The 25,888-nt window shown below is 57.0% G+C and overlaps 1 protein-coding gene across 8 annotated transcripts in view; it reads right to left on the bottom strand.

Moving 5' to 3' along the window:
• Positions 1 to 25,888, bottom strand: part of ABCC1 (ATP binding cassette subfamily C member 1 (ABCC1 blood group)) — a 131,908-nt gene that overhangs the window by 52,266 nt on the left and 53,754 nt on the right. For 7 of the 8 annotated variants that reach the window (XM_089321633.1, XM_051847486.3, XM_089321629.1 and 4 more), the window contains exons 6-11: positions 17,869 to 17,930; positions 15,229 to 15,360; positions 5,019 to 5,252; positions 4,254 to 4,431; positions 4,007 to 4,168; positions 534 to 626 (exon numbers count right to left, since the gene is read on the bottom strand). In XM_089321633.1, coding sequence (XP_089177759.1) covers positions 534 to 626; positions 4,007 to 4,168; positions 4,254 to 4,431; positions 5,019 to 5,252; positions 15,229 to 15,360; positions 17,869 to 17,930 — 861 coding nt within the window. Of the gene's footprint in view, positions 1 to 533; positions 627 to 4,006; positions 4,169 to 4,253; positions 4,432 to 5,018; positions 5,253 to 15,228; positions 15,361 to 17,868; positions 17,931 to 25,888 lie in introns of those variants that run through there. The other variant, XM_089321634.1, reaches the window with a different exon arrangement.

The following is a 25,888-nucleotide window of genomic DNA, read 5'->3' as shown; positions in this document are numbered from 1 at the left end:
CCCTGACTGGTGCTGGTCCTGACTGGGGCGTGTCCAGGCCCTCCAGCCATTGAGAGCATCAACGCCACCCCGCTCTTGCACCTGCTGGGCAGCTTTCTAAGCATTTGCAGGCTGGTGCTCAGAAGGACCCTTTGCTCGGGGGTGTGGTCATTCCTGAGTCACAGGTGAGAACACTCAACGCTGCCCAGGGAATCAAGGGTGAAACACCCAGGGAATCAAGGGTGAAAGCTGCAGCCCCACACCCCTGTCCCCCCTCCCCCCACCTCACAAGGCTCTCACTCCTGCAGGCCCATGTCTCAGGTGTGCTCTGCCCGGCCACCCGTTGCCCCCACCTAGGAAGTCGAGTCGAACCCCATGCCTGGGCCCGCTCATGGTCAGTGACCCAGAATCCCAGGAACGGGCCTGGACTTTCAGACCTGGTTAAAACCCCTCAAGTGATTCTGGTGGGCTGAGAACCCCCAGAGTTTACACAGAAGGACCCTGGGCTGGGGGGGGGGGGGGGCAGCGGCGTGCGGGTACAGCTTGGAGCCCACCTGGTAGGTCTTGGTCTTCATCGCCATCACAGCATTGAAGGGCACCATGAGGACCATGACAGCCACCCCGGCCAGCACGGAAGGACCCAGGTTCTACGGAAGAGAAGAGACGCTCGATCCCCCACCGGATGGGAGAGAACAGGGCCTGAACAGCTTCTGGGGCTGGTCCTCCCCGCGCCCACTCTGCCCAGCGCTCAGGGGCTGCCTTCCTCGCACCCAGACATGGGGCGGCGGGGCGTTCAAGAGTCTGCTAGCTCAGGGTCCTCCCAAGCCTCCTAGGACTACGCATGCCCACAAGCCCTTGTCGGATGCCCCTGGAGACGGACAGTGTTTGCAAATTAGAGATTCAGCATCCGAGAACGGCAGCCAGGCACCGAGTAGAAAACAGGTTAACACAGCAGCCGCCTGACCGCTTAGCCAGCTTCCAGGCTGCGTACAGGTCCTGGCGGCATCTGGGAACGTGGCCTTCACGAGGTCTTCCTCCAAGTGCACAACGGACATACAAACATCACACTGAACCACCTCTTCTTCTGACACACGGGGCGACGGATGCCTATGGGACCAGCCCCCAGGGAGTGACCCAGTCTCGACTGGGCTTCGCTGGGTGCCAACACCGTACGAGTAGAAGGCTGGCTTGTGGCTGGGGAACTGAGCGCATCCTTGTGACTCCAGCCAGGGAGAGCCTCGGCACCTTCACCCTTTGCTAACTCTGCTCGTGAAAATCTCAGACGTGGGTACGACCCTAAGGTAAGCATGGGAGTCCTGGTGGGCCACAGAACCTGCCGTGACCCTGGGTAACGAGCTGCCGCCGGTGCAGGCGGCCACAGGGCTGCGAGATCCAACACACTTCTCTTTCGACAGCAGTAATCGCACAGAGACCACCCCGACTGCAAACGCCTCCTCAGCTCAGGTTCCGTCTCGCCGCCAGAGGAGCGAGGGAACCTAGGTGCTCACGCCTCCGGCTCTGCGACGCGTGGGTAAGAGGTTCAGACCTGTTCTCCTGCCCCGTGTGCCGATGGGCCGAGACAAGAGGGAGACCCACGGTTTTGCCCTCCTTTCTAAGCCACACCCAGAAACAGACCCCTGAAGAGGGTGACTGGTGAACACACCAGGGTACCGCCAAGAGGTCACAGGAGAACAGAAGTGAAAGATCGAGTCTGGTGCGGAGAAACGTTCAAATCCATTGCCTTTTCTATTTTAAGAACATGCATTTTCTGTGAACTTTCTGCAAACCCTCATGCACGTGGATTTCACAAATTTCTGCATCAAAATAAACTGAGCTCAAGTTCACGTTCCGTGAACGTTCTGAAGCACCCTCTCACACGAGACTAGAAGATAATGGGATTTGTTTCCTTCTACCTACAGACATGCGGAAAAACAGGCGTGCTCACCCTTCAAAATCGTCGCCCTAGGGGATGCTGCTCGGAGTACCACAAAGATGCTGCTGCCGCTCCAACAGGCATCTCGACTGTCCCTGCCGAGCCAACACCAAGGCATCCCAGGTCAACTCCGACAGCGAGGAACTCAAACACCAAGCAGGCACTGCTCTGTGAACGCGACCTGCTGTCACTCATCTGCTTGTCCGGTTTCCTGACCACGCTACCCTCACTATGGGGCAATCAAGGCTCAGACACAGAGACATGTCCGAGGGCACAGAGTTGGCAATGGGCCTACCCCGTCATCCACTCCCCTCGGCTGTGTTTCTCCTGGTCAAACGCGGAAGTGCAGTTGGTACAACCAGAGGAGGCAGGCTGTGAACACGTGGTGGGCAGCAAGGGGTGCACCCGCAGCCCCGCGCCACGGGGAGCCAGCTCGCCTCGGACACCACACCACCATCCGAGCCCAGTGCAATGCTCAGCGACGTTCCTATCGGCTCAGGAAGCAACCCCAGAGGCAGCTGTGCAGGAAGCACTGTGTGAAGACTTTCACCCACGGCAGCCCTGGCTGGGGAAGCGGACACTGCTGGACACTGTCCAGGTGTTTCAGTTCTAGTGGGCTTTCTCCTTCCAAGTTCAATTATGATAAACACTGGATCCAACTGACGCTCTCTGAATACACAACAAAACATCACCTGCAATCAAATCAAGAGAGTCTGAAGGAACAGTGCTAAGGCCAAGCGGGTTAAGCCGCCTCCTGCAGCGCCGGCAACCCGTGTGGGCACCAGTTTGATTCCTGGATGCTCCTCTCCCGATCCAGCTTCTGCTAATGCGCCTGGGAAAGTAGCAGGTGACTGCCCAACTCCCTGGGCCCCTGCTCCCACACAGGAGATGTGGACGGTGTTCCAGGTGCCTGGCTTCAGTCTATCCTAGCCCTGGCCATTGCGGCCATTTAGGGAGTGTGTGTCTGTCACTCTGCCTTCCAAATAAGTAAGTAAATCAAAGGTCCTCCGAGTGCCTACTGTACACCAGCCCTGCTGCGGCTCTGAGCACAGAGAGGATACAAAAGCAGTCAGATGCTGTGTGTACGGGCAGCTCTCAGGTGAGGAGGGCACACAGTCACAGACCAAGGAAGGCAACAGCACACCAGTTCTTATACCCCAGCCATCAGACCCAGAGAGGAAGCCCGTGTGACTGACAGGGGCACAACCAGCAGCAGCGGCCGCTGGCACAGCCCTGGCGGACGGGCAGGACCACACCCCTGGGAGGAAGGAAGGAAGGCCCCTCCTGGAGGAAGGGAGTGCACGAGCAGAGCTCCCAGATGAGGAAGAACAAGGCACATGTGCCCGCTAAGCCTCTTGGCCCATCATCATTTCATTGGATGAAAGGACTGTCAATCACATCTCTTCTACAGTGGGATAGGACACGGGACTAGAGCTGGCCAGGCTTAGAACTCTGCCTCCTGGGGCACTCGTGTGCTCCCTGCAACTGGCTGGGGCACACAGGTGCGGCCTTCTCCTCCCTGGAAAGATGACCTGAACCTGAAGGCCATGGAAGCCACATGGGGAAATCCCACCGAGAACGAAGCCAACTGAGGAAAACAGGGTTGAGAAATGCCAAAGGCGTGAGAATGAGCCCTTCCGACAGTGACGACAGTGCTGGAGCCCCTGGATCCGCCAGCGCCCAAGGTTTTCCCGTATGCACCTCCCCTGGACACCCTTTACTGGCTCAGGCTGCTTGCGGGTGGATGTCTTTGCCTCGCCACTGAGAGCATCTTCCCCGACAATGTTAGGAAGCGGTGATGAATGGCTGGGTTAGCACTGGCGAGGATACAGGGGAAGGAGGCAGCGTGCGCACTGTGGGGCTGTTAGTCACAGAGGACGCCAAGGAAAGACAAACGCAAACAAGCGCCATGCACGAAGAGAGAACTCAACCCAATGAGCCCAGGGAGGGGCAGGACGTCAGGAGCCGGTTAAGGCGACAGGAACTCAAACGGGAACCACGCGAGGAGCACCCGGAGCTACGGCCTGCTCCGACTCCCGCCCCCGCCCCCACGTCCCTCCCGCCGCACGAAGGGGAATGATGTCAAACACACACCAGCCACAGGAGGCAGAGAGCAAGGATGACTTGCAGAGGGGCTGACCAGATCATGTTAATGTACGTGGCCAGGTCCATGAACCGCTGCGCGTCCACAGACATGAGGTTCACGATCTCGCCCACCGTCGAGGACTTCCTGGCTGAGTTTGTGATCACCAGCGCCTGCCGGACGAAGCAGAGGCAAGGAAGGTGAGGGCGGCAGGTGACTCTCCCTCGACGTCCCGGGGACCGCGGGGCGCTCCCTTACCTTGCGGTAGACGGCGCCGATGACGGCGGTCTTGATGCGCATGCCGCTCACGAAGCAGATGTGGAAGTACTGGTGCAGGACCAGGGTCTGCAGGCAGGCGCTGACGAAGAGCAGCGCCGTGTAGAAGTACCCCTGCCAGTCCGGGGCCGTCTTGTCGTTCACGAAGTTGATGAGCAGCCTGTGGGGGAGCGGGCAGAGGGCCCAGGATGACTGCCCTGGGGCTCCTGCACCGACGGGCCCCATCTCATCACCAGCAAACTGATGACGCTGGCAATGGTGGCAAGAAGGCAGAGAGGGAGGAGGTGGCACCCCAGAGAGACGGAGAGGAAGGGAGAGAGGGAGACAGTGGTACCCCAAGGAGACGGGGAAGAAAGGAGAGAGGGAGAAGGTGGTACCCCAGGGAGACGGGGAAGGGAGAGAGGGGGAAGCTGGTACCCCAGGGAGATGGGGAAGAAGGGAGAGAGGTGGTAGGCAAGCCTTCCTGACGCCTGGTTTTGGGCTATGCCTTTTTTATGCTGGTTCTCTCTTGCTCCCCGTGTCCCAGGACAAATTACATCCTCTGCATCTTGGCTCCAGGGGCACTGCCTGGGGTCCAGCTGCTTGCAGCCCACGCGGCCCTCATTCAGACGGCAGCTGAGCAGAGCACAGAGCAAAGCCAGGACAGACCGACCCCCGGCTGCGAATCCCCGTGAGCACGCGCCAGCCCTGGCGGTCATGAGCGTGGCAAGGAGGTGCAGGGGCGCCGCGGGTAGGGCAGGGGCTTACTTTAGGATCTCGGGGCCGGCAAACATCATCAGGTCGTGCACGGCCTTGAAGAAGAAGCTCATGAGGAAGTAGGGCCCGAAGGTCTTGTACAGGACCTTGAACAGGGAGGGCTGCCGCTCCTTCTGGGGGGACTTGACAATCAAGGCCTCTGCCTCCTCGTTCACGTCAGTCTTGGAACCCCCTTTTGGCTTGGTGGGCTCCTTGGAGGAGGAGTACATGATCTTCACGGGCTGCCTGGAACACAAGGAGGGCAAGGCGGTGCTGGGGTCTGCGAGGGAAGACACAGCCAGAGACCGCTTCGCATGCTGGCTACGGACGCAGCCTCAGGAGCCACGGGGTCAAAGCCGGGCTTGGGCAGCTCCCAGATGTGGCATTTAGGCAAGATCTTGGACTTCTGTCGGCCTCGGTGTGCTCATCTGTAAAATGGGACCAAAGCAAGACCTACCTCATGGGGTTGCTGTGAAAAGTGAGTGCATTAAAGGATGCCAACCCCACATCTCTGGCTTCTCCGTGGAAACTCACGCAAGCCAGTTCTCATGTTCACAGGGTAACTCAAGGGACCCAGACAGCCAGAACCATCTTGATAGGAGAATAAAGTTGGAAGACTCCAGGTGAGCGTTAGGTCCAACAGTTAAGACTCTGGTTAAGATGCACACATCCCATACTGGAGGACCCGGATTCAACACCCAGCCCCAGCCCCGACCTGTAGCTTGCTGCTAATGCAGAGCCCAGGAGGCAGCAGGTGATGGTTCCCAGGCACCCACGTGGGAGACCTGGATTGAGTTCCTGTTCCCAGCCCCAGCCCCAGCCCCAGCCCCAGCCCCAGTCCAGCCCCAGTCATTGTAGGCAGTTGGGGAATGGACCAGAGGATGGAAGCACTCTCCCCCTGCCTTTTGAAGGAAGGACTGAATAAACAAAATCATTTTTTTTTTTTAAAGCTGGAGGGCTCACACTTGCTGATTTCAAAACTTAACTATACAACAATCGTAATCAAGACAAGCACAGTGGGGTCGGCACTGGTTGCCCAGTGCGTTAAGTTGCAGCCTACAATAATAGCATCTCAAAGCAGCATCGGTTCGAGTCCTAGATGCTCCACTTCCGATCCAGCTCCTCCTGCTAAAGTGCCTGGGAAAGCAGAAGAAGATAGCACAAGCGCTTGGGCCTCTGTCACACATGTGGGAGACCCAGATGGTGTTCCAGGCTCCTGGCTTCGGCATGGCTCAGCTCAGCCTTAGCCGCTGTGGCCATCTGGGGAGTGAATTAGAGGATGGAAGATCTTTCTCTACCCTTCAGAAAATTTAAAAAATCTTTTAAAAATAATAAAAGTCCAGATATAAACCCAACTGGTTTTGGACAAGGGTGCCACATTTGTTCAACAGGGAAAGGACGGTCTGAGATGTGGTGAAATGGGTCCAGGATCCAACTCTGCTGCCACCTCCATAACTCCTGGTAGCTTCCAAAGCCCCAGGGCCCCTCCTGCGCGGCACGGGAGCAGCAAGAGCCTCACTCCACGGGCAGGTTACAGCACACATATGGCTTCCTTCTAGCCTCCTCCTGGGTCACCTGCCCTGTACATGGCCAACGGACAGGTCCTGAGGACCCCCACGCGGTGCCCTGGAGAAGCCCTCATGGTGAGCCGTTGCCGACAGCCAGCACTAACTTGCCAGTTGCGTGCAACCCAGAAGCAGATCCCATGGCTCCAAGTGGGCCTGCAGACGGCAGCAGCCCCGGCCGCCAAGGCGACTGCGACTTCACAGGAGACCCTAAGCCGGGACATCCACCCGGCCAAGCCGTGCCCTGGCCCCTGGCCCCGAGACAGGGATGGAGGTAGTGAATGTTTGTTCATATTTTTAAGTAGGTACTTCTGGGGTAATCGGTTACACAGCAATAGATATTGCTAAACACCCCAGCTTTCCTCTCCCAAAACGCACACACCCTCATGCACTCAAATCATCTCCCAGTTCCGCAGGTCGGAAACCTGAAGTGTGTGCAGCCTAGCGGTTAAGACACCAGTAAAGACACTCACATCTCAGCACGTGTTACGGCACAGTGGCCCAAGCAGCTGCTTGGGAGGCCCACATCACACATCAGGTGCCTGGGATCGAGTCCTGGCTCCTCCACTTCCCAGCCAGCTTCCTACTCACGTGCCGGGGCAGCAGGTCATGTCCAGGGGTTTGGGTTCCTCCCACCCAGGACCTGCAGAGTCCCTGGCCAGTGGCTTTGGCCTGGCCCCGCACCAGCTTCTGCAGACACTTGGGGAGTAAATCAACAGCTGAAGATTTTCTCTCCACCTCACCCCTGCATTTGTCACACTGTCTCAAACAATAATGAACGCGTCTTTTACAAAAGACACATCTCACACTGGAGCGCCTGGGGTTGAGACCCGGCCAGCTCTGCTCCTGGGTCCTGCTTCCTGCTGACGCACCCCCTGGAAGGCAGGGGTGATGGCTCAAGTAGTGGGCTCTCTCTTACCCACACGGGAGACCCGGACTGAGCTCCTGGCTCCCAGCTTCAGCCCAGCCCAGCCCAGTGCTGGCCACGCAGGCATTTGGGAAGAAAACCAGGGATGGGCATGTGCATTCTTCCTCTCTTACCTCGTCTCCCTCCTATAAGAAGTTTGCAATTTTACGAGCCCTGCCTGGATAACCCAGAATTTTCTCCCCACTTCAAATTAAAAAAAAACAAAATTATTTACACATTTGAAAGGCAGAGCAACAAAGAGGCAGTTAGAACTTCCATCCCCTGGTTCACTCCCCACATAGCCATCACAGCCAGGGCTGGGTGGGGCTGAAGCCAGGAGTCAGGTCCGCCACCTGGGAGGCGGCCCTGGGAAGTCTTACTGCCATCTGCAAACCTGTGCCCTTCGAGGGACGGCATTCACAGGTACCGGGGACCAGGATACACACATCCTCCTTTCCACAATCCATTACCAAAAGTTAAGGGCAGCTCAGTCCATCAGTGGGAAATCCTTGCTGAGGAATTCCGGGACTGACCTCAGGGAAAAGCCTGGGACTGCCACATCTCCGATAAGGGAGGAATTTGTGACTGTGATCCTAAGGCTTAAGGGATCAGAGTCAGGTGAGGAATTTGTACCAACTGTGAAGGAACCTCTACCTAGCCAGGGTCAAGATCCTTATCTGAACAGACCCTGGGAATCTGCCTGATAATCAGCTGAGCCCAGGTCACCCCTGACCTCCCCCACCTTCCCTTTCTCCTTTAGAGACCTGAGAACCAGGAAGGCTCTGTTAGAGACCGCAGGTGCCTGCTTTCCCCACAAGCCAGCCCCGCAAACAACCCCATCTCTGCTGGATTGGGGGTCCGGCGTGGCACAGCCGCAGCCTAACTTCTCAAGCCTCAAGGACGTGGACATCCTGGTGGGCGTGGGGAGGAGGAGGAACCACAGACCCCAGACCTGACTGCTCTTCACAGCATCACAGGCCCCACACAGGGTCTTTCGCCACTCGCTCGCTCGCTCTCCCTGAAGCCAGGCTTCTGCCTGGGCTGCACACTCGGACTTTTTTCTTTTCGCCTATAGAGACCTGCCCTGTGCGTTCTCTGCACCCCTTCCTGAACGGGGCCCTGGTCCCATTCCACCAGGGCTGCCCCGACCCTGGGCTGCTCTTGGAGGGCCCAGACAGCCGCTGAATGGACAGGAAGGAGGACAGAAACGAGGGCCAAATCCTGGCAGCAGAGGCACAGTGGGAGCGATCAGCCACGGCCGAGTCACCAAAGGACAACCGCCAGCAAGGAGGAGACGGAGAGGGAGGAGGGAGCCCCCAGCAGCAAGCACCACTGGGAGAGGACTCTGGGCCGGACAGGCAAGGGCTGCAGCAGGCCCAGACCTGGCGGACAGGCGAGGCAGAAACGTGGGCTGGGAAGAGGTGCTGGCGGGGGGAGCAGAGGTTACCACATTTCAGCACGGGCAAAGGTCAAAGGTGGTCAGGCACAGGGGCCAGCCCACCATCCAGAGCCCGTGAGGCAGCACAGCAAACATGACCTCAGGAGCTGCAGGAGATGTGCTCCCTCTTGGCTGCCTAGAGGAGGTGACGTTTAAGCGGAGACCCGGCCGGGGAGGAGATGGGTGTTCCAGGCAGAGTGAACAGAATAAGTGGGCCAAGCTCTGTTTCAGAACCGCTTAACCGACCTGAAGAATGAGGAGGAGAGAGAGAACGGCCCGGCTCCCCAAACAGGACTGATCGTGAAGATACCCCCGCCCTCCGCTTACACAGACCAGGGGACCAGAAAGAATGCCTGTCGTTCTACCTCCCGGTCCCGGGAGGAGGAAAGCCAGCGACAGGACCGACGCCTGTGTCTGCGGTTTCTGCTCTGCAGCCCTGGGCTTGTTGGAACGCCTGTTTTATGAAAAGTAGTGTTGCCGATTCAGGTGGTGAAACTTCACCGTAATTCCGCCTGCATCAAAGAGGAAGGAGGAGCTACGAGGCATCTTAGAAAAGCCCGTATTACAAATAAACCGTGCGCGAACTTCAAACGCGTCAGCACCACACGTATTCTTTAATCCCATTCCCCATGAAGGTTCTGAAGTCCCCTCCCGTTGCTGGCTTTGTCACCTGTGGAGTGGGATCCTTATAAAGCATCTGCAAAGGCAAAAGCTTAAACTTTAGAAGGTCTCCCCACTGTAAAGTTCTGTATTTTCTGAGTGTCGGGAGCTTGACCTTTGAACCAGAACTCCAGGACATACAGAAGGGCGGGCCATGGGCGGTCAGGAGAACACTTCTGAAACCCAGAGTCGGGCGGGCGTACCGACCCCCGGGGCCTCCTAAGACCCTGCAGAGAGAGCACGGTGCCAGCTGGATGTCGGTGGGCCTCGCACAGCTTACAAACACAGACGATTCCAGAGCGAGCTCTCTCCCTCATTCTTTTTGTCCCTCAAAAACAGGGGTTGGGGGGGGTGTTTTGCCAACTGCCCTGGGGTGACTCATGACTCAGCAGGTACCTGTCTCTCTGACTCCTTCTGTCCCCTCCTGCATGCAGGAAGTTCCCAGTAGAAACACCCCGGCAGGTGTCCGAGCAGGTGCAAAGTCTGAATTACTTCCAGGTCCAGACCAAAAAAAAAAATCCATATGGGGTGTGTACGTTTTTGTATACTTAAATATACCTTGATCTTTACTTTATTATAACCACTGTGCAAACTGCGGGACAATCCTATTGAAACCTCCTCCCTGGGGGTCAGTGTCACAGCGCAGGGGGGTAAACCCACCGCCTGCAATGCTGGCACCCTGTATCAAAGCGCCATGGTCAAGTCCCAGCTGCGCCACTCCCGATCCAGCTCCCTGCTCATGCGCCTGGGAAGGCAGTGGAGGATGGCTCAAGTGCTTGGGCCCCTGCCACCTGAGTGGGAGACGTGGATGGAGTGCCAGGCTCCTGGCTTCTGCCTGACCCGGCCCTGGTTGTTACAGTCATTTAGGAAGTGAACCAGCAGGTGGAAGTTCTCTCTCTCTCTCTCTCCCTCCCTCTGATGCTCCGCCTTTCAAATAAATAAAATAAATTTCGAAAAAGTCATCGCTGGGGGCGATGGTACTTCCAGTGCCGGGAACCACAGAGGGAGGGGTGGGACCCAAGGAGGTGCCAGCGTTGTTAACGCGCTGGAATGCCTGTCACTTTACTGTCAATGCCTCGCCTTTGGCCTTTCCTCCCCTGCCCGGGGACAGCTCCCCGCTGACCGCAACCCCGCAGGAGCTGGCGAGCGCTGTGCGCACTGCCTTTGAGGCCAGGACGGGGTGTCGGGAGATCTGCGCAGGGGCCTGGGAACCACTCTCCCCGTGTCTTTTCTGTGAGTGCTGTTTGGGGGTCTCTGCAGGTTTTCTGCCGTCTGCATTCCTTCATGAAACACAGACAACCGTAGCACACGGTCGGCCCTTCTCTCGCCCTGACTGCTTTTGTGCGCACGGGCACTTCAGAAACGCCACGGGAAAGGGAAGCCCATTTTGCTGCCAAGAAAACTGAACATCTCATCTCCAGCAGCACACTGAGGATCTCCCTCACAGGCGTGGGTTTCACAACTTTTTGCACCAAAATCAATTTGCCTTTTAATCCCATTTTTCCACGAATGTTTTGGGTACCTTCGTCTTTAGGCCGACATCTGTGCACACCCACAAAGCCGCACGGCCAGGACGGTGAACTTGGCCCGCTGGGACCCTCCGTCAGTTCTCCTGCCTGCACTCCCTATAACTGCATCCAGATGATCGCAGCAGCGTGGACTCTTCGGTCCAGGGTCTTCACTTGGTGTCACCATACGACGGGGCCCCGCAGAGATGCACCCTGCCATCCGGAAGCACCTGGACTTGCACTCAGAGCAGCTCCGGCCCTGGCTCCCACACAGCAGCCGCAAGTCCGCACCAGTTTGCCTCTCTCGGGTCTGTGCCTAGGAGTGCAACGGCTGCTGATACGCTGACTCCATTTTTCTCACACACACAAAAAATTACCTAACTCCATCCAGGTCCACAGAACCATTGCTTATCCTGGCCGGCAGGAAACATGCTATCCAAGACTAACTTGATTCTGAAAGGGGTTACAGTGGCCAAGAAACCCAAGCTGGTCCCCTGCCCGGGGCTTGTGCACCTCCTCCCTAGAGGCCTGGGACTCCCAGCATCCCCCAGGCAGCAGGGGTCCCACTCCTTTCTCCAGGTAACCAGAAAGTCCCAGGTGCAAGGGGCCATGCTGGGGAACTCGACCCCAAAGAGGACCCTCCTCCTCCTCCCATCCTTGCCCTCAGGGCTCCTGGGAAGGAGGTTTGGGATAAACAAGTGACCCACAAGTGACCCACATGCCCATGTCCTGAGGCAGGGAGCCCTTGGGGTCCAGAGCGTTAATGGAGCAGCCCCAGGAGCCTGTGCTCACCGCCTCCAGCCCAGGGCCACACCCAGTGAATAAACACAACCGCAACCTGCCTGGGCTCCGGCATCTGTCTCACGAAGAGCTCAGGGGCTCCATGGGCAACGCCAGGTGTGGGCAGCCACAGGCAGTCACTCCCTTTGTTTACACTCAAACATATGAATGGAGACTTCCCAGGCACAGACAATTGGGCTAGGGAGATTCCCGGAAGAGGTAGGAAGAACCTAAACCTTTCACAAGAGATGAAACAGATAATCAGTCACACCTGGAACCTGCATTTATCACCTAAGTGTTTTACTGTACCCTTGTAATCAATAATTAAGAACCTTATCGGGAACTCTTTTGTAACCTTAAAAGCCTTTTTGATATGTAAATCTTTTGTGCTCCTTCTTGTAAACAACTGGTCATGTTTAAATACTACTGGATTTGGTCAACAAACAAGCCTTGATCAGGACTTGTCTTGGCTCCATTCTTTGCGTCCTTGTCCCTGCATTCCCACTTTCTGTTTCAGGAAACCCAGTTCATTGTGCCGCAGGTCGGCACAGCCAGGGACTCGGATGGACGGATGGACGGCATTCAGGCCTCCATCATGCTCTCTGCCCCTACCTACCCCTGCCCTGAGGACCTGCCTTCCCCAGGGTAGCCCAGGTGGCTGCTGTAACACAACTCATGGCCTGGAACCTGCCCCTGTCTTCTCAAACCCAGAGCCTCAGGGCGGGCAGTCGCCGCCTGGGACATCCACATTCCACAGTGGAGCACCTGCGTCCACAGCTGCTTCCAGTCCCAGCGTCCTGCTGATGCGCACCCCGGGAGGCAGCAGGTGATGGCGCAAGGCCTTGGTCCCTGCCACCCGCGTGGAAGACCCGGATGGAGTCTCAGGCTCCTGACTTCGGCCCGGCTTTGGGAATGAACCAGAGGATGAAGGATCCGTCAGTCTCCACCTCTGTCTTTCAAATACAATTAAAATAAAAACTTTTTAAAAGTCTGTCTCCCACAGCACGAAAGACGCTTGCAAATGCTCCTTGCCCGCTCCCCCACTCAAGCCACATTGCCTGCCTGCCGCTCCCTAGGCACCTGCGCACCCTGGCGCTGGCTGTTCCTAATCCTCCTGGAAAGCTGTGCCCTAGGCACTCACACAGCTCCTCCCCCACCTCCTCTGGGAGGCCTGCCCTGACCACTGAGTCTACAACAGCTCCCCGTGTCAGTCTCACCCCAAGACTACTCCTGTCCCAGGTTTCCGTCAACGCCCGTGGGACTACTCCTACTCCCCTCGTCCTGACTCTCACACGGCATACAAATGCACCAGACGATGCGCCTGCCTGCCTCACTCCACTGTGAACCCCCAGGCCCTGGACAGCACCAGGAACGAGACCAGTATTCACCAGCTAAGGGCCAGAGCAGTGTGAGAGAGAGTTTCTGGGTTCAAAGCCCCTCCTCCTCCAGGAAGCTTCCCTGCCGGCCTCTCTCAGTCTCTGACACCCACTGACCCGTGGTACGCTGCTGGGCCGAGCAGTCTGCGAGGCACGGGCAGGGAGAGCGGTGAAGCCCAGCCACGAACGGGGCAGGTGCTGCAGGGCCAGGCTGCAGGGGCGGATTTGAGGGGTCCACGTGGCTGGGCTGTGGGGATCTCCAGGGGTCTGCAAGGCCACTGCTGCAGCAGACGGGCATCTGTGTCGGTGGCCTGGGGAGGAGCTGCCCTCGCTCTCCAGGCGGGCACTGGCAGAGGGCCAGGAAAGAACAGGCAAAGGACAGCGGCACCCCACCCTGCATCTGCCTCAGATCACAGCCCCAGGCTCCCCAGCCCAGCACCAGGGCCCTCAGCCTCCCAGTTCTAAGGCCTGGGGACATGGGCGGAGCCTTGCTGCTGTCTGCCTGGAGGCGTTCTCACCTACCCTAATCCTATCAGCCTGCTCACAAGAGAAATCCCCTAGCCTTCCCCCATTCATCCAGGCTATGGCGTCCGTCTCTCTGGACAGCCTGGCTCACACACAGAGGCCCGACTCCAGCCGAGCTCCTGGCCCCTGCCTGGCCCAGCCCTGGCTGTTGAAGGCAGCTGGGGAGTGAACCAACGTATGGAGGATCTCTCCCTCCCTTGGTGGCTCAGCCTTTCAAGTCCATGAAAAATCTGAAAAAGGACTTTCAACTGGGTCACAAACCAGGGCTCCTGCCTCCCGAGGGCTGACCAGAGGCCCACGCTCCCGCTGCCGTGGCCTCTAGCAGCCTGCAGTAGTCACAAGGTCCTCTATGAACATGCCAGGGCCAGCACCACGGACATCCCCAATTCTCACCCAGAGCCTGGGCCTGACTTCGGGCCTGTGACCCGGGAAGCCTGCGGTCGGGGTGAGGGGGCCTGCGGCAAATCCCAGGCATGGGTTAGGCCAGCCCCAGCAGCCCTGGGAGGTGAGTAATAGGCTTACGGCATCACAAGGAGCAGGAGTAAAATAATGATGCCCCGTGCACCTGATGGCATCTTAGATCTGATGGCACGAGCAAGGTGCTGGGGAAGTCCAGGTCTGTTCCCCGAAACCACCAGGCGTTAGTGGGCACACGGCATCATGCGGCGCCAAGGGGGGTGGGGGTGGGGAGGGGAGAGGCTGAACTCCAGGATGGGGCGCAGCCTGACTGTCAAGCCTCAACTTACAAAGTCTGCATCGCTTATCCTGGTTGCACAGTTTCCCATCCAGCTCCCTGCTAATGCGCCTGAGAAGGCAGCAGATGATGGTCCAGGTATCTAAGCCAGTACCATCCATGTAGGAGACCCAGATGGAGCTCCTGGCTTTGGACTGGCCCTGCCTGCGCTGTTGCGGCCATTTGGGGAATGAATCAGTGGGTGGGAGTTCTCTCGGTCCCCTTCCTCTCTCTCTGCCACTCTGCCTTTCAAATAAATAAATAAATCTTTATAAAATAAATAAATCTTTATAAATTAAACAAACTCTAGGATAATCAAAGCCACCCCTGAGTAGCTCTGTTGACCACAGGAAACATCCAGAAAGCTCAGGCCACTGGGAGCTCCGAGAGGAGCAGACAACGCCAGGTGGACTTGGAGAGGGCAGAGCCCTGGGGCCCAGGCACACACTCGAGCAGGGTGCAGGCAAACAGACGTCACTGCCAGTTCCCCGGGCCTTTCTCTCTCTCCTTTCCCACCACACTGCCTTAACTGGCCGCAAGACTCTGCCCCATTTGGCACAGAAGCAAACCAGGGCCAGCAGGAGTGAAGCAACACGTCTGGGACCACGAAAATCACGGAGATGGCACGGCCAGGGCACAGGCAGATCCGGGCCGTGCGGTGGGAGGGAGGTGACCAGGTCACCCCAGGGAGCATCTGGCTTCCCCGGGAGTGCGAGAGACGCACACTTACCTCCTGGATTTGGCACATTCCTTCTTCCAGTTCTTTACCAAAACAGGTACCACCTGCTCCGACGTGTCCTCCTTGTTCAGAGACCACAGGTCATTGCTCGTCAGGGGCTGGCGGTAGCCCCGGACCATCAACCTGGGGCCAAACCACAAGGGGCCAGTGGTGAGGGACAGTGCAGGGAGGCGCAGGGTGGCGGGGCTCACTCCCACACCTGCTGGAGCCGCTCGGCCACCCGCTGCAAAACCCACCCGGGGATGGACATCAGGGCACGTGAAGAACTGCTGCTCACTCCGCTAGGTCACCAAGGCAAAGGAGGGGCTCGCATTCTTAAGAGACGTAGACCAAGTATTCAGGAGAGAGGTCTTCCATCTGCTGGTTCAATCCCCAAATGGTCACAATGGCGGCAGCTGGGCTGATCTGAAACCAGGAGCTTCTTCCAGGTCTCCCACGTGGGTGCAGGGGCCTAAGCACTTGGGCCACCTTCCACTGCTTTCCCAGGCCAAAGCAGAGAGCTGGATCAAAAGTGGAGCAGCCGGGACTTGAACCAGCGCCCACATGGGACGCCAGCACTGCAGGCGGAGGCTTAGCCACAGCGCCAGCCCCACCTGCTGAGTTTTGCTACCTGTGTCAGGTATTCCTCCCCTGAAATGCTTAGGCCCCCAAGGGTTTCCAGTTTTAGACTGCTTTTTTTCCAGACTGTGGAACGTGTACATGTAGGTAAGTAAGGTACTGCAGGGATGGGACCCTGGGAAATGTTTCACAGTCTTTTTAGTGCACCTGCATTTGCACTGTGACCCGCATACGGTCAGGAGTGGAATGGTCCACGCGGGGCACCTCTTGGGCACTCGAGAAGTTGTAAGGATTCTGAAGATTTCGGATTAGGGATACTCAGCCTGATTCACGTGTTTGTGTGCTTTCATAATAGAAAGTAAAGTAAGCATTTCCGTGTGTTGCTTTGAAGTAATTTCAAATGCAACAGGAAAACCGCAGGATCACATAAAGAATTCACTTGGTTCACCTGGTGAGTATTTTGCCACATTCACAGTTCCGTTCTCTGCCTCTTCCCATCCATGCACACCAGATGGCAATGCCTCCTGCCTTTTTCTGACCCATTGGTCAGCTGAGACTCTACACACTGTTAGTCCTAAACCCAAGTGTGGATGCCCCGGACACACGGACCGGAACTGGAGCACACTGATTAAAACCAAGAATGTTATTAGTGGGGTGGGCGTCATGGTACAGCAGCCACCATCATGCCTGCACCACCTATCAGAGCACTGATTTGAGCCCTGGCTACTTCGCTTCCAATCTGGCTTCTTGCCAACACACCTGCACCCCTGTCACCCATGTGGGAGACCTGGATGGAGTTCCTGCCTTTGTCCTACTCCAGCCCTGGTTGCTGTTGCCATTTGAGGAGTGAACCAGCAGATGGAAAATCTGTGTGTGTGTGTGTTGCTCTACCTTTCAAATCATTTTAAAAACTGCATCTGGGGGCCAGTGCTGTGGCACAGCAGGTAAAGCCGCTGCCTGCAGTGCTGGCATCCCATGTGGGCACCGGTTTGAGTCCCAGCTGCTCCAGTTCCGATCCAGCTCTCTGCTATGTCCTGGAAAAGCAGTAGAAGGTGGTCCAAGTGCTTGGGCCCCTGCACCCACGTGGGAGACCTGGAAGAAGCTCCTGGCTTCAAATTGGCACAGCTCTGGCTGCTGCAGCCACCTGCAGATCAAAGACCTCTCTCTGTCTCTGTCTCTACCTCTTTATAACTCTGCCTTTCAAATTAAAAAAAAAAAAAATGCATCTGTACTAAACATGCATGGGGCTGGCGCCATGGCTCAATAGGCTAATCCTCCACCTGCGGCACCGGCACCCTGGGTTCTAGTCCCGGTCAGGGCGCCGGATTCTGTCCCGGTCGCTTCTCTTCCTGTCTGGCTCTCTGCTGTGGCCCAGCAGTGCAGTGGAGGATGGCCCAGGTGCTTGGGCCCTGCACCTGCATGGGAGACCAGAGGCGGCGCCTGGCTACTGGCTTCGGATCAGTGCGGTGCGCGCTGCGGCCATTGAGGGGTGAACCAACGGAAAAAGGAAGACCTTTCTCCCTGTCTCTCTCTCACTCATTATCCACTCTGCCTGTCAAAAACAAATAAATAAAAAAAATTTTTTTTAAATAAAACTAAACATGCACGGACCTTTTTTTTTTGTCATTATCTGTATAACATGTTCATTATACTAAGTATCATAAATAATCTGGGGATCATTCACACTACACAGGAGGGTGTATGTGGCTCACATGCACATGCTACACCGTTTTCTCTACGGGACTTGAGTACCCAGGGATCTTCCTGTCCATGGGTTTCCTGGAACTGCTCCCATGAGGATACCGAGGGGTAATTGTCATCTTATGCTGAATGTGAGAAAAAACCCAAACCCAAAGCTAAGCCAAGACAGCACAGCTCCTGGCTGTCCCAGGACAGGCCTTGCAGAGCTGAAGGTGCTCAGGGGTCACGATTTCTCCCACTCAAGGTCATGAACTTGGGGACGGGGCCGGAGCGTGTGTGACCACACTGCAGCCCAGGCAGACCCAGACGAGCGAGGAAGGGTCGGGGAGAGCCGAGGCCCACCGTCCACTCAGTGCCCAGGGCCCGCCTTACCCCGTGATCCACCAGAAGGTGATTCTGGAGAGGAAGGAGGCGCCGGATTCCGGGCAAGGATTCTACGGGAGAGAAAACACAGCGGGAGGGCAGCAAGGGAAGTGAGTCAACCTCTCAGCGGGTCCTCGCTCAGGACCACCAGCCAGCCCCGTGCTGATCCATGCCCTGCGGGACTCCCGCCCCCGAGCCCAGAGGAAAGCCGCCCGGGGAGGGGGGCTCCTCCGAACTCTGCCACAGCGAGCTGGGGAACACACTCAGACCCGTGTCCCCAGGACAAGCCGCCGAGCCGGTGTGACTGTCACCCCCTCACTCGCACTCGTCCATTCACGGAACAAGGACTTCCTGAGCACCTACCAAGGGCCAGGCCCTCTGCCACGAGCTGCACGCCCGCACTGCTTTGTGTCCCCACGGAACTCATGGAATCGCTGTTACCCCTACTTCATTCGTTAACTCGTTCACCCACCAAGGATTCCCTGAGCACCTGCTGCACACGAACCAGAACAGATGGGCCCCCGGCCTCTGGAAAGTGTGGGGTCCGTTGTGAGATGGCGACAACACCACCTGCCAGCGCTCCCAACCAGGCAACTCTGCCGCCGGCACTCCACCCCAGGTGTCTTACCTGGTCTTCGTATCCACCTTAGTAAGCAGTTCCCGGTGAGGAACAGAGAGGTCAGGGAACTTCCCCAAGGCCCCACAGCCCGAGAGCGGCACAGACAGAATGGAAGCCTCACACAGGCTCCAGTGAGATCCAGGAACCCCAGGGTCACACAGACACACAGACAACGGCGAAACTGCTTTTGTGGTGTGCGCTGCAAGGCAGGTGAGTATTAGCAAGGAGCCCACACCAGGGACGGGCGGAACTAGATTCCAGGGTCAAAGACGGCTTCCCTAAGAAAGGCGAGCGGGGGGCGGGGTAGGGGGGCAGTGCAGAGAAGCGAGGTCTTCCCAGGAGCACGCAGTGTGTGCGAGGGTCCTGGGCTGGAAGGACGCGCTGCAGACTCCGGAACCAAGTGGGGCCAGCACGTGAGGAACCCTGGTCTTATCTGACGGCCGTGGGAGGTCACTGACCGGCTCTACGCAAATCATCAAAGAACCTCCTTCCCGGAGGCCTAAGATGACTCCCAGCTCGACAGCCCGGCCTCTAGGAACACAAAGCAGACACACGCCGAGCTGTCCTGAGAGACCAGCGTCAGCAGAGGGGAGGGAGGGTTGCCGTAGGGCGACAAGATCTGTGGCCCAGGACGCCACTCCGCGTCCCGGCCCCTGCGTAGAGAGTGCACTCACAGAGCCGGCCGGCCAACTGCAAACAGGCGGTTCTACCCGGGCGGCGAGTACAGTGAATTCTACACCCAGGTTCTGCCTACCCACAGAGCCCCACGAGGCAGGTCCAGTGTGGAACCAGGGCGTGCAGACTGGTTCTGTTTCAGATTCGCAGAGGCTGCAGGGCGGGAACAGTACTCGCTAGGTCTCCAACACCTAGTCCCACCCCCCCAGCAAGGAAACCAGCAAGGAGCAGGACTGACAAGAGGCCCCAGGGGCCACCCACAGCAGCTCCCCTGGCCGGACGCCAGCCAACGTGCACTTCAGTAGAACACATCCAGCAGACTGTGCACCGGCCACAGGCCAACATCACACCACAAACACCTGAGCGCACCTGTTCCTGTTTGTATTGAAAGCAACAAAAACCAGCTCACAATCACCTGTACAAAGACACTAGTCTACTTTCTATTTTTTGAACTCTATACTCGGAGGAGCCACTAAGCCTTTCATTAATACCAGTAAAAATTTAAGTTGAACATATGGTACCTCTAGGCCGGCACTGTGCCGTGGCGGGTAAAGCTGCGGCCTGCAACACCAGCATCCTATATTGGTGGTTTAACTGCTGCCTTTGATGCTAGCATCCCGTATGTGCACCAGGTCAAGTTCCAGCTGCTCCATTTCTGATCCAGCTCCCTGTTAATGCACCTGGGAAAGCAGTGGAGGACAGTCCAAGTGGTTGGGCCCCTGCACCCTCATGAGAGTCCTGGAAGAAGCTTCTAGCTTGGGACAGGCCTAGCTCTGGCCATTGCAGCCCTTTGGGGAGTGAGCCAGTGAATGGAAGTTCTCTCTCCACTCCACCCCCATAACTCTGCCTTTCAAATAAATCTTTAAAAATATTACCTCAAAAAAATTTTAAAATAACTCAAAAGATGCAAATGAACCAAGTTACTGCTTTGAAAACACAAGAAAGGAGGAAGCACTTGTCCACACCACCCCCCCACTTCCTTAAGTGAGCTGTACCCCAGGGTGACCAGAGAGATGAGCGGAAATGTCTTTTCATAGAGAAAGCCCAGATAAGGAACAAAGGAATAATACAACACTGCATAACGACTTAAGGGGCCACTCTGTGGCCACAGAGGATTATTAAAATATTTGGCGATTTTAAAAGAATTAGCAGAGTTTTTAGGCCAGCTCATTTTTTTTCAAAGACTTATTTTGTATTTATTTGAAAGGCAGAGTTACAGAGAAAAAGAAAGAGTGAGAATATCTTTCAATGACTGGTTCATTCCCCAGACAGCCACAACAGCCGAGGCTGGGCCAAGCTGGAACCAGCTGCCTGGTACTCCTTGCTGGTCTCCCACGAGCTGCAGCAGCCCAAGCACGTGGGCCATCCGCTGCATCAAAGACAGCAGTTAAAGCCACTGTACCACAACACCAGCCCCTACAATTGTCGTTTTTAAATCCTGGGGCCAGCACTGTCAGGCCACTGCTCAGGACACCAGCATCCCGTAGCGGGAGTGCCTGCTGGAGTCCTGACTGCTCCCCTTCTGATCCAGCTCCCTGCTGCTGTGCCTGGGAAGGCAGCAGAAGACGGCCCCAGTACTTGGGTCCCTGCCATGGACACGTGGATGGAGCTCCTGGCTCTTGTGACCACTGGAGCAGAGGGGGCGGGGGATGACAGCGGATGGAAGCTCTCTCTCTCCCTCTCTGTGACTCTGTCCTTCAGACAAATAAATTTTTAAAACAAATGAAACAACACCTCCTTATCTTTCAGATGCTATCACTGGAGAAAGTTGGGTAAAGGACACATAGGGACTCTACTCGTTTTGCAACTCTTCTGAGTCAAACCATTTCAAGAAAGTTATTACAAATAAAAAAAAAATCTGTATCCTTGAGAGACACACACAGAAAGGTCTCCACACGTGATGCCAGGGGAGACGTCCGTGGGGGCTCGTGCCTAGGACGGATGCCCAGGGTCCCCATCAGACCACGTCAGTCGGAACCTGCGGGTGGGCAGGGCCCTGGCACAAGTGCATCTGTAGTAAGAGAAGGCAGACACTAGCAGTCCAGACCAAGCGAAGGCCAGGTGGGCTTGGGTTCAAATCCTGGCCCTGCTATTTTCTAACTCAAGGGCCTTGGCAAGTCCCTGCACCTCACAGCCCTGATTTTCACATCTGGGAAATGGGTGTGGCTGCTCCTACTGCTCAGCTGCCCTCACAGGACGGCCAGGTGGGGTGCGGGACCGGGGTTCCACGGATCTGTGCTGCAAGCTGGCACGTTTCCAGCCCAAGTCAACGGCATCACTCATGGAGGAGGCGGCTGGACGAGGTCTCACGGCAGCCGCGGTCAATGCTGTCCCTGTCCTGCCTGCAGCCATGCCCACAGCCACGGTGGGCGGGTGGGTTATCAGTCAAGCCCACTTCAACTGCAGCCCCCAAGTCTTGCCCATGGTGAAACGTGAGGCAGCTGGCGGGGCTGGGGGGGGCGGCGCAGGTGCACAGCTGCAGGGACTCACTGATTACTCGGGCAAACATTTAGGGGGGACCTGCTTGTAATGTGGGGCTGAGGGTGAAGTGTGGGGACAGCACTGTGACGAGACAGCCAGGTCCCCAAGCTCTGTAGCTCTCCAACGCAGGGGAGAGGGACAGTAAGTAAACTGAGATGCAAACACAGAACTAGAAACAGTGAGTGCGCCAACAAGGGACAAGAACAGCACCAGAGCGAGACGGGGAGGAGGGTGGAGGGCAGTCTCAAGGTGAGGCAGAACTGTCGTCAGGGGTCTCCACGGGGGCTGGGGTCGAGGACCTCCTGTGGGCATCAAACACTGTGGACATGCACATCCCTCGTATCAAACACTGTGGCACCTGCACAGGACCTAGGCACTTTCCCAAGGGGTTTAGATTGTCTCGAGATGACCTGTGATACCTAACACAATGTGAGCACAGTAAGTAATTGTTACACCGTGCAGTGCAGGGCACAGAGACAAGGTAAAAGTCTACACAAGGCCAGTGCTGTGGCATAGTGGGTAAGACCACTGCCTGCAGTGCCAGTATCCCATGTGGGCTCTGGTTTGAGTCCTGGCTGCTCCATTTCCAATCCAGCTTCCTGTGGCCTGGGAAAGCAGTAAGAGATGGCCCAAGTCCTTGGGCCCCTGCACCCATGTGGGAGACCCAGAAGAAGTTCCTGACTCCTGGCTTCAGATCAGCCCAGCTCTGGCCCTTGTGGCCATCTAGGTAGTTAACAAGTGGGTGGAAGACAGCCCCCTCCTCCACCTCTGCCTCTGCCTCTCTGTAACTCTGCCTTTCAAATAAATAAATATTTTTTTAAAAATTTTTAAAGTCTGGTACGTGTTCAGTACAAATGTAATTTTTAAATAAGATTTATTTATTTGAAAGGAAGAGTTAGAGCGAGCGAGCAAGCACGTGCTTCCATCCACTGGTTCACTCCCCAGATGGCCAGTGCTGAGCCAGGTAGAAGCTGGGAGCCTGGAACACCATCCAGGTCTCCCGCACGGGTGCAGGCACCCAAGCACTTGCGCCATCTTCCACTGCCTTCCCAGTCACGTTAGCAGGGAGCTGGATGGGAAGCGGAGCAGCCGGGACTCGGTCCAGCAGTCCAAACGGGATGCAGGCAGCGACTTAACCCACCAGGTGAGCACTGTGTGCATCTGAGGTCTCCGCCTCGCTGTCTCCAGAGACCCGGAAGCCACTGCTGCTGCTGGAGGTGGATTGCAATTCTGACTGTCACCACTGCTGCTGCTGCCTCCGCCTCCAGCAGTCAGCTTCTACTCCAGGGCAGGCACCGTCCCCAGCTCCTACTGCTTTATTTCATCTTCGCCACTAAGGAGCTCACCCACAGTCCCAGGGCTGGCAACTGGCAGAGCTGGGGCTCATGCCCTCCCGACCCAGGCTCTCCGTCTGCGGATTCAGCCAATGGGACATCGGAAAATATTTGAAAAATACCTGAAAAATAAATATTTTAAAAATAAAAACCGACCAGCTGGCCCTTGACAGAAACATTCGGCCGCCCTGGCTCACAAGGACCCTTGCAGCAAACGCTCGGAGGCCTGGTGACTGCTCATGTGCAGAACCAGGACTCGTGGGCTGCTCTTGGGCCTCCAAGTCCAGTCTTCCTCTGCCTGTGCATCAGCGTGCAAGGTGCAGACAGCCCGGGCAGGCTGACATGCAACCTGTGCAGCTCGGGAGACCTTGAACCCCCTCCCTCGTACAGCGGGGCCGCAGGCACCGGAGAAAACGCGAGCTTGGGCAAGCTCCGCTCCGGCCTCCCCGCCACACCCCCGCAGGCAGCCGCGGATTTTCCCATTATCTAAAGTTACAGATGCTCACCCACAGCCAAGACAGCACTCTCTCAGTTGTGGGGGCAGGGTTCAGGAAGTCTGATAAGAGATAACCGGACTTCTGAAGTAGTCAGGGAGCGACAGTAAAAAAAAAAAAAAAAAAAAAGAGGAAGACAGAGGTCGGGGGTAAGGATCCAGGCAGATTCCACACCACTGACTGAAGCCACAGACAACGTCCCAAGGTCACACGCGAAGCGCATGAGACATGGCTTCGACTCCCAGCCTCAGACACAGGCAGCAACATTGGCCTCAAGTGGGATGAAGGAAGCCTGGCCCTTGCTCTGTCTCATTTAGAAATGAAACATGTATGGAGCTGGCGCTGTGGTGTAGCGGTTAAAGCCACCACCTTCGGTGCCGGCATCCCACATGGGCACCGGTTCAAGTCCCGACTGCTCCACTTCCGATCCAGCTCTCTGCTATGGCCTGGGAAAGCAGTAGAAGATGGCCCAAGTCTTTGGGCCCCTGCACCCATGTGGGAGACCCGGAAGAAGCTCCTGGCTCCTGGCTCCTGGCTCCGGATCGGCGCAGCTCTGGCCATTGCAGCCAATTGGGGAGTGAACCAGCAGATGGAAGACTGATCCCTCCCTCCCTCCCCTTCTCTCTCCTTCTCTCTCTGAATAACTCTGACTTTCAAATAAATAAAATAAATCTTTAAAAAAAAAAAAAAAGAAATGAGACATGTAGGCAGGTCCTGGCGGGGAGGTAGGAGGGGCCTGTCTTGTTTACATAAACAGAAGGAGCTGTGTTCTTTCCCATCTATGTTGACATTTGTGTTAGGCACCAGGTGCCTGGGCTGGAAACCCTGTGGTTTAAAGTGATTTGGGACAAGAGCCCCAGGCAGGACTCTGGGAAGTGTTGGTTCACCACCCCAACAGGGCAGCATGGGAACCTGCTTCTGCTTCTCTGCAGGCTGCTCCCACTCTGCACAGCCCCAGGGCCACAGGAAGGCAGGCAGGGGAGGACCCCAGAGCAGAACCACAAAGGCCCAAGGAGCACCAGGAACGGCAGGGTCTCCTCAAGCTCCCCGGGGGTGGGGCCCCTGGCCACCTGCCTCACCCGGTTGCTGCGAGGATCAGATAAATGGCTACAGAAGCCCGGGGCACAGAGCTGCTGCCCTGCTATCCTCGGCACTGGGCAGGGCGGCCAGAACAAGCAGACGCCCCTGAAACACCAGAGCCTGCTCTGTCGGCAGCCAGCTGCGCACGGCACCTCCCCGCCCAGGGCTGCGGCACACGCCCCGAACCTGTTCCCACGCACCTGTCCGTTTCCTCTTGCTATGCACAGAGTCAGAGTCCTAGTCTGCCTGGGTTCCTGCACAGCTTTCTCAGGGCCACCAAACTGGCCCGAGGGAGTCGCCAACACACAGCCCACGGCATGGGTGTCACGGTGTCCCACCATCTCTCACCAGCTCCCACCACAGCCAGGTGGGCGTTCCCATCCCCAAACATGACAACAACGCACTGTTCTCCCCAGACCGCTCACCCTCGGCCCCCGGGCTTGTCCCAACCCTGCCACTTATGCCTGGGCCGTCCAGCAGAATCCGACGTGTTCCCCCATGCTCCCCCAAGTCCCACCCTGTTGCTGGGCCTTTGTCCGTGCCAGATCCTCAACCAGGAGCACCCTCCTGCCCTCCCCCCCACCCTGGTCTCTCCCTCCTGATCTGGAGCCCCAGGCTGAGCGGAGGACCAGGCCCGAGGCTGGCCACCACGGCCCCCCAGTGCTCAGCCCCTTCACAGCCTCCTCCAGCACTTGTTCGCTTATCTGCCTGCCACCCACCCCTCCCCATCTCTCAAGGGCAAGGGTCCAGGTCCCTCACCTCTAGCTCAGCTCAGCCCCTGGCAAGACCTTGAATTCTCCATGAATGAGAGGAGGAACGATCAGGGAGGAGCCTGAATCATGGTCCAAGACCAGGCTCTCTGTGGGCAGGGTGTGGGGGGTGAGCCGAGGAGGGGGAACCGAGAACAGACCCCGGGGAACTTCCTCCCTTCCCCGTAAGGCTCTGTATCCCGGCAGAGGTTTTAGGGAGTCACAGATCAAAGCCCATCACACTGTAACCTGAGGTCAGGAATGCCGCTGGATGGACCTTTTGTTGTAAGGGGAAAAGACAGGATGTAGAGAGACACTGAAGTCTGGCTCACGACTTAGGAGGTGAAGGGCACTAGCACGTTTCCCAGCCTAAGTTTCAGACGTCAGACTAGCCAGGTGGCCCGTCGGACAGATGTGGGTCAGAACCAGCGCTAACCGAGGCTGCAAGGACTTACTGTGTTGGATTTTCGTGGGAAAACCCCTCTTACGCCAAGGAGCTGAGCAGCTTCTACTGAATCAATCAGTGTTTTGAACCATGAATCTGCAGGGGCGGGGGTGGAGGGGTATCCGCAGGTCTGAGGTGGGGCCCAAGATGCT

This window comes from Oryctolagus cuniculus, chromosome 19 (genome assembly GCF_051225735.1).
Source record: "Oryctolagus cuniculus isolate XC-2025 breed Fujian yellow rabbit chromosome 19, ASM5122573v1, whole genome shotgun sequence".
NCBI classification, from domain to species: Eukaryota; Metazoa; Chordata; class Mammalia; order Lagomorpha; family Leporidae; genus Oryctolagus; species Oryctolagus cuniculus.
The sequence above is the reverse complement of the archived record's forward strand: the minus strand, read 5'-3'. Positions and strand labels throughout refer to the sequence as shown.